Below are 13,115 nucleotides of genomic sequence, written 5' to 3'. Positions count from 1 at the left end.
ATTTTTTTAGTCTTATTATAAAAACTAACTTCAATTTTTAATTTTAATTTTTAATCTAAGTTAATTAAAAAAGTAGTACAAAATGTTTAGAATTCTTAATATTTCATAAAAATTGAAAAATAAAATAAATGGTCACAAAAATATTTTTTGAATTGATCAAGTAGACTGAGTAGTTTATTATATATTTATTTTAATTATTTAAAATTTAAATACATATAAGTAAATTAATATCCTATTTTTAAATGTGTCTTATAACCACACATGAGTACATAACTGATTAATGATATTTTATCATAAATCATGACTTCACGATACAGCCTAGTTTATAATTTTATAACAATTATAGGAATAGAAATAAATAAAAATATTAAATAATATGTACTTTATGTATTATCAATAAATAATAATAAAAAATTAATTTCTAAAGACGTGTCCATTTAATTCAATTCTTATTAATTCTAGTTTCTCACGTTCAGCACGCAGTTGTAAACCTATAATAATAAAATAATTTTGTATAATTGCAAATATTATTTTTATTGTATATTCAATGAGCATATGACAATAACAAAAAGTTATGCATATGACAAAAACTACAATCAGAGAAATATAGTATGAGAATAGTAATAAAAATTATGACAATAATTTAATAATATGAAAGTATAAAATTAGTATACAAATATGAAATATTGTCACTGAGATAAATAAAAATTCATTGAAAACAATGCAGTATAAGTTTTAAAATTCTCATGTGTGGAATTAAAAAAGAGAAATGAATAAAAAATTTATTTTATTTGGAATTTGCAGAATTCCTAACAATTTTAATTTTCTTATTAATAAAACCTAATATCCTAGAGGATTTATTCTCAATTGTTATGGTTAATTTTGAAACTCAAAGTATATTCAAAATAAATCCTATTAATGATATGAAACATTATAGATTTGAATGATTTGATAATGATTTTATTCTGTAAAAATAGATCTATTAAATAAGGATTAGGTTAGGTATTTTGATCAGTTTTTATTTTAATTTTGGAAAAAGTGTTGGTATCATCAGAAAATAATTAAAAGAGTTCAAAACACAATATTTTAATGAAAAAATCTAAATAAGACTGAAGAACACCAGAAAAAAAAAACAAAAAATAATGAAATTATTAATGAAATGAGATTCTTTTATTTACAGTGTAATTAGTTAAATAAGGTAAAAAAATAAACTTACTGTAAAAATAATTAAAATATTGAATATAAATAGTCCAATATAATCGAAGCCAATACTATAAAATACATTATAAAAATTACTTTTTGGTTTATCCTTTGATCGAGAGGCTTCTACTTTCTCGTACTTCAATTTTACCTTTTCCGGCATTCGTTCAATCATTCTTTTAATAATGTTGGCCGTATTTAAACAATATGTATACTGGAGTATTTGTTTTCGACATATAGGACACTTATCACTTTTCTCTAACATTTTATCAATACACCATTCACAAAACATGTGTGAACAACTCAGTAGTGATGGCTAAAACAAAAAAAAAAAAAGTAATAAAATAAATAAGATAAATTTTTAGAACAATATGATTCAAAAATTAATTTCATTTTTGAATGTATCAATTATATACATAGATATATTTCTTGAAAACTATTAAATATTTACCACAATAAATAGTTCAAAACAAACTGGACATTTAAAATCCTCGTCATGTAACTCCATTTTATTAAGCACATTAATAAGGTCAGCATTCTCTTTCTTTTGATTTTTTAATTGTTCGTGAAGTGTATTTACTGTTGTTTCAAGCGTATTAAATTTTTTGACAAGCTTTTCATTTTCACTCTTGAGGTCGATTAAATCTTTGAAATAAAAAGTGTGTATAATATATTAATATAAATAATTAAATATATAATTTTAGGAGGTTATTGTTTACCTTGATTTGTTGGTGTATTTGTCCATTTTTCTGGTTGAATTTTATTTACATCTTTAGTGGTATTTAAAGCCACATCATGCGCAGTTGGCCTGAATAGAAATAACAAAATAATATAGAATGATTTCAATTATTATCTGATTTTGTGAAAAATTTACTCATCAGTCAATTCCTGCTGAACATTGCTATGACCTTCTCGGAGTTGATAGCTGCTAGCTGCAATTTCACAAGTTCGAACAGAAGGTTCATGTTTCGCTAAAGAAAATATGTAGATTATAACATAACCAATTACTTTTAAATGTTATAATTCATTACATACATAAATCATTTTTATTTTAATAACAGTTATTTTACAAATATCTTTTAAAATTAAATTATATAAAAGGTAAAATTTTTTGACATTATTTTTGTGAATGTACTAATGAAATAGTACTAAAGAACAATGTTTTGTTTTAAATAGCTTCATAGTCAAGTACCCACATTATACTATTTACATATAGCTGATTATACGTTAACTAAATTGGAAACTTGTAAAGATTATAACGTTTAAAATATTTCAGTTTTAACGTAGTTAATTTCTTTTTTACTTGAAATAAAATTATTAATTATGTACACGATTACTCACAACACGATGGCTTTTCATGTCTCTTCAAACATTCATCTCCAAACCGGCAAATGTTTCGCAAATAAAATTGACACACACTATTGTCAGAATTCATTTTGCTTCAAATGTGTTTTGTTGATGGTTACTGAAAAAAGATTAAAATTAAATATAAAATTATTGCAGTAAGAAAATTGACAGAAAAAATAAAAACTAGTTTCACTTAGAACAGTGTAAATAATGTGATATTCACAATGTGCATATTGTTAACACATGACCTGCAAAATTAATTTTTTTTTAACACGGTTAGGTTAGGACAGTTACTGAAAAGAAATTTAAAATTATTTCAAGAAGAAAATTGACAACAAAGTTTAAGTTACCTATATAGTATTCACAATCAGGAGTAGATTCAGGAATTTTATTTGTGGATGGAAAGGTGTACACTTTTTATGGACATTTATAATTTTATTAGTCTTCCTATTTTTTTTCAAACTCCCCATATAAGTTAAAATTGTATTCATGTAAAATTAAAAGTATTTTCTAAATATGTTTAAGATTTAATTTAAATTTAGAAATGTAATAAGGATAGTTATGTATAATTAATGAATTTAATATACTATAGTAAAACAAATACAATATACAAAATAAATACTTTATTTACTTATTAACTATTTTAAGTTTTAATATACTTTAAACAATACAATCTACTATAAAATATAAATGTATTACAAATTTTTCATTTTTATTAAACTTCTATTTTAAAAAAAAGTTGTTCTTATTCAAATAATTCAAATTTTAAACATTCAAATAAAATTAACCCCAGTTTAATTCAAATTTAAAACTTTATTTTTTATTATTCAAAAATATCTCAACATTGGATAGTTAAATACTGAATAACGAACCATAACTACGCAAGCACACAACACGAAGAAAATCAGATTTTTTTTATAATTGTATTGTTTAATTTAAATAATTGTAATCTGATGACTAGTACAATATTATAATAATATAATAACGATAACAACGTGCCGACTGTGCTGCGCGTCGTTGCCTGAAAATTAATTGAATGGAATATTTATTTTTAAATTGAATATAAATAATTCCAATATTATCAAAAGTAAACGTATAGAAGTTACTGCTAGCCGATAATTCGGGACATAAAGAAACGTCTTATGCTCTCACACAGTTATTTTATGAAAACCAATTTTTTTTAACTAAATAAAAGCCGAGAGATGGTGCACGCCTCCTACCTCATCCTCTGGATCCACCACTGTTCACAGTTTGCATAATGTTTACACATTACTAGCAAAAGTAAATTATTTTAAAGTCAACAATATAACTAGGTATTTTAAAATTGAAAGTAATTATATTAAACAATAATAATTGTTAGGAGAGTGTACGCGTCTTTACTGTTTATTCACCATGTGGAATTTACAGCCACAATCCGAGAGGTTTAGTTTATTGACTTTTTTATAATTGACTCGAGAATACAATTTGATGGTTCGACAAATTTTAAAACTAAAGTTGTATTATTACAGAGTATTATACATAATGCTGTAAAATAAACATGAATTTTTCTGATTCGGGTATATCGCTACTGTTTTATTACGTTAATGTATTGAAGTGTTAAGCTTACCTATTGGCGCTTAAACAAAATATCATACCGTGTACGGAGACGTTCGCCAAGTACACATATTATATTACAGTTGTTCTTACCTGAAAGGTTTGCTCGCAGGCACGGTTGTCTCTCGTACCTTTGGACGACGAATCGTGGGCGGCGTACGCGGGACTGTAGCAAAAACGGGTGCTGAGAAAATACAAAAATGCCATTAATGTTTTATTTACACGATATTGAAATAGTATATCAATAATTAGTAGCATAAACTACTGTGGTAATAAAATAGTATCATATTCACCTGTACGATGACAATGGACACGACGTGACGTTAAACTGTCGACTACAATACATATACTACATATACGTTTTATGAGTACACAAAAACCGATGGCGGTAATGTGCTGTTGGCAATCGGTGTTCGAATGGTGGGTGATGGTGGGGGGGGGGTCGTCACAATGGAAAAAGTCGACGAAAGGATAACAAGCAGAACGACTGAACTGAGAACGACTGCCGAACGCCGAAACGCACCGGTTGTGAGTTCTGCCAAAAACTGGTCCTCCTACGTCACCCGACCCAGTACCACCTCTTGGGAGTATTAATCTTGTAGCGTTCGTTGCCACCGGTCTCACTGAGTCGTTGACACGACGCGTGCGTTAACACGGATACTATCTATTACAGTTTTTCGATATTTTTAATTTTTTTTTATCACTTAAATCTTTTTACGTACATTTTATACAATTTTTTTTAATGATTTTTGTGTTATTTGTATCGCAGAATTAACCAAAAGGCTCACGTGTTTCTGGTAACACACGAGTTTTTATGAGGAATATTATGGTCAATCAGTATAGCCTATACAAAGATAATAATACAATACAACTTATTGATAAAATAAATATTACACATATTTTTTTTGTATTATAATATTAACAATTTTTACGTAGTAAAACCTTTACATTTTTGGCATCACTGATAGACCGAACATTTTATCGAGTTTCGAGTTATCGTTAAGTGAGCCTTACGGTGATTCTGTATTAATATTTTACACATATCTATTATAAGCGATAAAATATTGTAATATTTGTCAGACCCTTTGATTTATTCTTATATAATTTTTAGGTTTCTAAAAGCAATAAATTTGGTCGATTAATATAATTTACGAAAATCATCTCACATGAAATAAAAATAATTTTAGTTTGGATAAAAAACAAAAATGATTGATTTTAAATCAAAAATAACACACACTTATATATATATATATATATTTAATGATATCAAAAAAGTTCCGATTTTAAACTTCACATTTCAGCGTTAGCGCATTAATGCGGCACATTTTTTATTCACAAGATTCCACGTTCTCGCTTATTTTAAAAACGGTTTTAGACATTAAATTAATACATAATAATTATTTATTATACATTTTATTAAACTACTATCATTCAGTTTATAATACAAATCGACACTCAATATCAGGGGAAAATATTGTAATCTGCCATCATAATTTGTATAGTTTAATACATTATTAATAATTAATTTTAACTTATTTGTTTTCATTTTTATACAATTAAAATAAAAAATAAATAATATTTTTAAATACGATATTTATAAATTATACTAGATATTTTGATTTACTAAAACGACTCACATCAAAGATAAAAAGATATATTTTGCTAAATTATGTATAGTTCGAGCTAAAAGGCGACTGAGCCGTTGAGAAGATATCACAACATACCGCCTATGCGATTATCACGCGCTTGTAATGATACTCTGGATACACTTGTAGAAAAAACATTACCTTATGTCAAATTTTTATGATAAGTAAAAACTGCCCATAATATTATTATGATTAGAGCTATGCCTATTAGAAATTATATACATTTTAGCATATTATAAAATAAGGCTTTTTCAGTATAAGAGTGTGAATTAGGTACTGTTGGATTATATATTTTAAAATCTATTTTGAAAAGTTATAACATTTTGCACACATTTTATTATTATTTTTTTTTTTTTTAATAATTTTTGTTTTACTGATATTGTGAACATTCTTTAATGTTTATATAAAAAACATAAAATATTAGTAGGTGTACATAGACTTTAATAAAAAAATATCCTAAAATGAACTTACAAAATAAAAAAGTAATATTTCTGGTGCAATAAGTCAAATATTTACTAAAACAATTAAAAAAAAATTATGATAAGCAAGCACCTAATGACTATTAAAGTTAAGAGGACGCCACACCGGTAATTTTCAGTGGTAAAAACACATTTACGCAGTCTGAATATAACGCGCTTAATTTAGGTTTTAGAGTAAAAACACCTATAACAAAATTAAAAGATGACAATATTTTGGAGGGCAAGACGGTGAGCTTTTTTTAAAAAACTAAAAAATTTAACAGTTAAAGGTCATTAAAAATGTTGAAATTTACGGTATTTTTAAACGATATATTGAACTTAATATTGGAAATAATGGAAAAAACGCACCGTCTTGCCTTCCGGAATATTGCCATCTTTTAATTTTGTTATGGGTGTTTTTACTCTAAAATCTAAATTAAGCGCGTTATACTCAGACTGCGTAAACATATTTAAACGCCGTGAAATGTAAATTTTGCGCCGTCAAGTGCTGCTCCTAACGGCACTGTGAACTCATACGTCGTCGTACACAGCGGCGTCCCTCTCCACTACAATGCGCGCGACGTAATAAGTTATTTATACTTTAAAACTCTATGCCGCAGCGCCCGCAGCCCGCAACCACTATAAATAATATTATTATCGATAAGATAATATTATTATAATATGTATCTTATTTGTTAACAAGAATATTATTATTATTATTATTTCGAAATTATTACCTACTATTTTATCATTTCATTGACAAACTCACCTGTCGTAGTGTCGTGCGTTGTCAACATATTAATATAGGTACTATTATACATCAATATAATATCTATTTTAATTTTGTTTTTAAAACTGCCAGACAATAGACATAATGGCAAATAAAAAAAATGTAAAAAACAGACGTACTTCTAATATGAAAGGCGGCCGAGCATTGGCTTGTAAAAAGTTGCATAAGACAACTAACAAGTAAGTTCCAATTTAATTTTCCAATATTTTTAATTTTCACATTTAAAATAGGTAAGTATTTTCGATAGTTATTATATAATTATATAACATTATTTATTATTTATATAGTTAATTAAAATTTTTTCGTATAGTGTACCTATTTATCGATTTGATTTAGGTTAGTGGGTTACACATTCTACAAATATATTTGGTAAAAAAAAAATCCGGAAACTCGCTCTGCTGTACATTTGGTGGTGGAGTGGACTTCGGACTATATAGGTTAAATTTGGAATGCAATGATAGGTATCATTGTATACGAAAAACGATTCTGAACGGAGATGATTTGTCAGTCTAGGTCCTAGGATATATAATTATATTTATTTGTAACTATAGACAAAAAGTATATTACTATTTACTATATAAATATAACAAAAATCAAAATTCGTTTGTTTGTAAATCGTTATTTTACGCTTGAATTTTGATTTCGTGAAAATTTTGACACTCGTCCAATTTTTTAATAGGATGATTCTCAATTTTTTTTTATAATTACTCTAAGCTTAACTTATGGTCAACCTTGAATTAAATTTTCAAGTCTTAGCTTTAAATGAAAAATTTTTTATTAATTTTTAACTTCAAAATAATTAGCAAATATTCACTAAAATATGCACTTAAATCGAAAACACTTTTTTGTATAGCTTGGAACCCACCACGAGTGTACAACATCAAGTAGCTTCTTCGGAAGAATTAATAGAAAATAATGATTCGTATATTTCTAATATTACGTAAGTGTGAAAATGAATAATTATTTTTTTATTTTTTGTTAATCTAATTTGGGGCAACCTATATTTTAAATTTTCACACTCCAATATTATTTATTACGCGTAGTTTCGATGGTGCACCAATTCCTCATATTGATGGTACACCGCTTACTAATCTTGATGATACTGATATACATTTAAATAAATTACAATATGAAGATGAAAGAAATGTAGCTGACTTTTTTGATAGCCCTACGTTATTTAGTTCGAGGTACATATCTATTATTATTATTATTATTTATTATTATTAAATTCAATAATATTTATTATAAATTTGAATGTTGGTATAGTGATAATATTGATGCTCATAATTTAAGCGTGATTTCAAATAATACTTCTGACACAATTATTTCCGAGTATGTACAACGTAATACTATTTTTTCTCTTGATAACTTACTTATATAATATATATTTATATTTAGGAATTTAGTGGGTAGACGAATAGTTGATATAGCTTATATTTTTGAACAAATAAAAAAAAGTCGCCATGATGGTGGTACCAATTGTTCATTTTTAGATATGGCATTTAAATCAGAAATTAGAAACGGGTATACTTCAAGTTTTAAATTTCAATGTCAAATGTGTAGTATTGAAAGTGTAATTCATTCTGAAAATCCAAAAGAAACATATATACCGATTAACAAAGCTTTAGTTAACGGTAGTATTGCAACAGGTATGTTAATTATGGTTTATAATAAAAAATAACTGAACAGTATTTAAAAAAAATATGGTATGAATAAATTTTAATCAATACAAAACCACTGCGAAAGGAATAGGATATGCACAGCTAACGGAACTGTCTGCTTCAGTTGAAGTACCTACTATGTGCAATACGACGTATATAAAAATACAAAATTGTATTAATTTGGTAGTACAAAAAACTGCATGGAGCGAAATGCAAAAGGCTGGGGATGAAGAACGACGGATGGCATTAGAAAATGGTGAGGTCGACATAGACGGTATACCTATGTGTACAGTTATCGCTGATGGCCAATGGTCGAAGCGTAGTTACAAGTCCAAATACAATGCTTTATCAGGAACGGTACGAAATATTCAAGTTTAATTGTTAATATTCTTGTATACATTTTTAATTTTATTAAAACAATATAATGCAGGCCACTATTATTGGGAAAAGAACCAGGAAAGTCTTGTTTGTAGGAATTAGAAATAGGTACTGTGTTGTTTGTCAAAGAGCTTCAAACCGAAAAGAGAAAGCATCCAAACACGAATGTTTTTTAAATTGGAGTAAGGCCTCCACTGCAATGGAAGCAGATGGAGTGGTCGAAGGTTTTTTACGCAGCATTGAAATGCATGGTCTCAAATATAATAAATTAATCGGTATTTATATAATAATCAATTAAAAAAAATCTATTTATTTATTATTTATATTGCTTACTTTTATAGGAGACGGAGATAGCAGCGTGTTAAAAAGATTGAATGAAACATTGCCATATGGACCAGATTTTTTTATAGAAAAAATAGAATGCCGAAATCATTTGCTGAGAAATTTTGGTCAAAAAATGACCGCTTTAGCAAATAAAACTGAATTTCCTATTAATTTGAGAAAATTTATTTTATCTCAAATTTTAAGATTTCGTTCTGACGTCACAAAAGCAGTACAATTTAGAAAAAAACAAGAGATACCTAAGTCTCAACAAATTACAGGTTTATTATAAAATAAATTATTATTTATTTATTATTCATTAATATATTATATTTTTGATTTTTTTCTTTTTCGAGCGGAGATGGCTTATTGTCACATATATAATATATATAAATGTCTACAAAATAATTTGCAATTTTAACGATTTTCCACCCTGCTCGTAGAAAATTATTGTAACTTTATTCTTTATATATATACATATTTACATATTTTGTTCTGTTAATTTTTAGAACTCAGATCGGATATTGCTAATAGTATTTATCATAGATTAGGCCAACATACAAATTGTGCAACTTACTTTTGTCTTGGGCAAAAAGAAGGTGAATTAAATTTAGTACCACAGGCGGAAAAGTGTGGTTTATTACGCGAAATAAATCAGATACTCTTTCGGCTTACTAGCAATGCATCTAGCCTTTTATCGGATTTTGATAATAACGCTTGTGAGATTTTTAATAGTGTTATAAATAAGTACATCACTGGAAAAAGAATAAACTATTCACAAAAAAACTCTTACAATACTCGAGTCGAGGCTGCTGTAATAGCTTTTAATTCTAAACAGTACCTTAGGCAGGTTCATAAAACCATGCAAAATATAAGCCCAGGTAATAATAATATATCAAATACTCTAGTGTAAAATTTACACTAAAATTCGTATTATTAATAAAATAATGTAAATAAATAATATTTATTATTATGTATTATATATCTAGCACAAGTGCTATGTATTTGCCATCACTAATATATAATACTATTTTTAGTTGCTTTATTGTGTATCTATGAATAATTTTTTTTAGGAATATTTGGCAAAAAATATTTAAAAAATATAGAACGTATCAGGGCCAATAGCTTAAAAAGAAGACAATTGTTTTCTAACTCAACTACTAAATTCAAAAGCCGACAACGATTTACAGCAGCGGATCAAAATTATGGGTTAGCTGAACCATTGATCAATACAATAACCAAAGAAGATTATGACAAAAAAAAATTATTATTCATCCAAAAACTTAACGAAGCTGATAGATCTGAGATCGAAATTATTACAAGAGATCAAAGTAATAATTCTCTTTGGTTCAAAGAAAGAAGACTTCGAATGACAGCATCAAATTTTGGCACAGTATGCAAAATGCGACCGTATACCAGCTGTAAGAAAAAAATCCATAGCTTTCTATACGCACCAAATCCAAAAACAAAACAATTAAACTATGGTAATGTTATGGAATCTAAAGCTCGAACGAAGTTTGAAGAAATGTACAGTGTAAACGTCCAAACATGTGGTCTTATTATTGATTCTGATCTACCATATTTGGCAGCAAGTCCGGGTAATTATTTATTAAAATATAGATGTATTTTTGTAATTTTTTTCTATATATATATTTATTTAATTAGATGGTTTAGTTGGGGAAAATGCCATTGTTGAAATTAAATGTCCTTACAATGCTCGTAATTCAGAAAGTGTAATTGAAGCTTTCAACAATAAATTTGTAAGTATCAATAAAAATATATCAATTAAAAAAAAAAATGTTTTGATATTGCAATACTTCTATAAATAGTTATCATTATGTACCTATATAACAGTTAAAATTATGTCTATAACACATGTTACAGCTACCGAATTGGACTTTAAAAGATTCGTCGATCATATTAAAAAGAAATAGTAATTATTATTACCAAGTTATTGGACAATTGCATATTACTCAACGCAAATTATGCTATTTAGTAGTATACACCGAAAATTGGACCACTGTGGAAAGAATTCATTATGATCATCCATTTTGGATGAAAATGTCTGAAAATTTAACATCGTAAATATTTATAAGAACCAATACCATTTCTAATAATTAAATTGATTATGACGTGAATTTATATTTTAGGTTTTATTTAAATTGTCTCTTGCCTGAACTCGTTGATCCCTTATATGGAAAAAGATTGTTGATAAGTGATATCAGGGATCCGGATGAAATTTTAGAAAAACAACAAGAAAGATTTAATAAATTATCAATGAAAAAAATTAAAAAATCATAGTATTATTATTATATTGTTTTTAAATTTACCTATTAAACTACAATTAAACTTTTAAATAGTTTGGCTTATTGTTATAAAATTGATATTATTTTTATTTTTATTTTTTTCTGGATGTATTTATTAATGCAATAATGAATGAAGACAAATCACGTAGATATGCGCGAATATTAAAACTATATATAAAATGTAGCTCCTATACTATGTGAAAACGTAGTCGATCGAGGATGAAATATGAAGTGCAAATTGCAATAGTGATTTAAAGATATGAATTATTTCCTATTTTAACTCCATTAATAAGATAATATTATGCGCAACAATCTACTGTAACAGTATAAACTATGTTTTAAAATAAATTAGGAACTTGTAGTGTACATACTACATACTTCATAATATGTATTTTAAAAAGTAGGTAATTATGCTAGAAAAGGTAAATCAAGCTATGTTGTATAAAAATTGTTGTGCTTGTTCATATTTAAAAGTAAAGAGGAGCTTAAGTCAATCAGTAAGTGGTGAGGGTGAGCGCCAAGCAAGGAGTGACCGCGCCGAGCGCATAGAACTATACAGGCGACAAAATACATACGAAACGTCTAATATGACCGTCTGCGGAGTAATAATGCGCCGCTCCGGAAAATATTGCGCGCGGGCCAAGTCAAGGAGGAGCTAATAGGCGTGGTTACGGCAGCCACGACGGCAGCGATACGGTGCACAACGCCATCTCTGGAGCGTTGTATACGTTTCACTTTCTGTGTAGCGGCCTCTTAATGATCTTAAATTAATTTTATATTATTTTAGAAATATCTTAAAATTATTATTTTTCAATATGATTTTGATAGTAATTTTAATTTTCATCAATTTGATATTTTTCTAATCTATGTTTCAATATTATGAAATATCAGTAAAAAATATATCAAATAATTGAATTGTTATATGACCTATGAGTACTATATCTTCTTCTTGTCCTTCGCCTACTATCGCAACTATTTGGGGTCGATCACCCTGGTCCTCAATTTCCACTTACTACGATCCTTAGCATCCTCCTCAAAAACCTATGAGTACTGCAGTATAACTAATAATATTAAATATTAAAATCATAATAACATCATAATAGAGGAGCTATAAGAAGTAATAGAAATATAAACATAATGAAAAGTATTATATTCATTAATTGTATCTTTATTGTAACTTTTATTTTATACATTAAAAAAAATTATGAAATATAAATAATAAATATTTAATTTATATATCAGCTGATACATTATTATCTGATAGACTAGTTTCAGGATTTGGATTTTTGCGTGTAGAATCCCTGAATTTGGCACCAGCTATAAATATTCTTAGAGGATTTTCAACATCTATAGTATCAAACTTGCTGAATTTTTTCATTTTCTTGATTGCCTCTGTTATAAAATAAAAATGTAAT

General features: G+C 27.0%; 2 protein-coding genes across 2 annotated transcripts; one reads left to right on the top strand and one right to left on the bottom strand.

Annotated features, from left to right (window-relative positions):
- Nucleotides 1–414: 414 nt before the first annotated feature.
- Nucleotides 415–2,792, bottom strand: LOC112592802 (nuclear factor 7, brain-like). The gene is made up of 6 exons (XM_025336952.1): nt 2,542–2,792; nt 2,075–2,171; nt 1,920–2,008; nt 1,652–1,845; nt 1,297–1,516; nt 415–491 (listed from the first exon to the last, which is right to left on the bottom strand). Exons 1-6 carry the CDS (start codon nt 2,633–2,635, stop codon nt 415–417), a joined length of 771 nt encoding a protein of 256 aa, XP_025192737.1. The 5' UTR covers nt 2,636–2,792.
- A 4,326-nt stretch (nt 2,793–7,118) lies between these two features.
- On the top strand, nt 7,119–11,650 carry LOC112592801 (the record flags this gene model as incomplete). Its single annotated transcript, XM_025336951.1, has 13 exons — nt 7,119–7,213; nt 7,882–7,974; nt 8,078–8,221; nt 8,301–8,366; nt 8,433–8,683; nt 8,781–9,052; nt 9,126–9,348; nt 9,415–9,675; nt 9,904–10,275; nt 10,468–10,992; nt 11,060–11,154; nt 11,279–11,475; nt 11,545–11,650. Coding segments are annotated over exons 1-13 (2,700 nt in total), but the record flags the coding sequence as incomplete, so codon positions are not given.
- Between the last annotated feature and the right edge of the window lie 1,465 nt (nt 11,651–13,115).

The sequence above is a fragment of the Melanaphis sacchari genome, unplaced genomic scaffold (assembly GCF_002803265.2).
Source record: "Melanaphis sacchari strain LSU unplaced genomic scaffold, SCAv2.0 Contig194_pilon_pilon, whole genome shotgun sequence".
Classification (NCBI taxonomy): domain Eukaryota; kingdom Metazoa; phylum Arthropoda; class Insecta; order Hemiptera; family Aphididae; genus Melanaphis; species Melanaphis sacchari.
This window is presented reverse-complemented; position numbering and strand designations above follow the sequence as displayed.

What these genes read in the sequence shown, in the direction of transcription:
- LOC112592802 (XM_025336952.1), bottom strand. Translation starts at nt 2,635, where the DNA reads ATGAATTCTGACAATAGTGTGTGTCAATTTTATTTGCGAAACATTTGC. An exon ending in ACATGAAAAGCCATCGTGTT is followed by an intron (nt 2,172 to 2,541) that starts GTGAGTAATCGT and finishes TATTTTCTTTAG; the next exon opens with CGAAACATGAACCTTCTGTT. An exon ending in CAGCAGGAATTGACTGATGA is followed by an intron (nt 2,009 to 2,074) that starts GTAAATTTTTCA and finishes ATTTCTATTCAG; the next exon opens with GCCAACTGCGCATGATGTGG.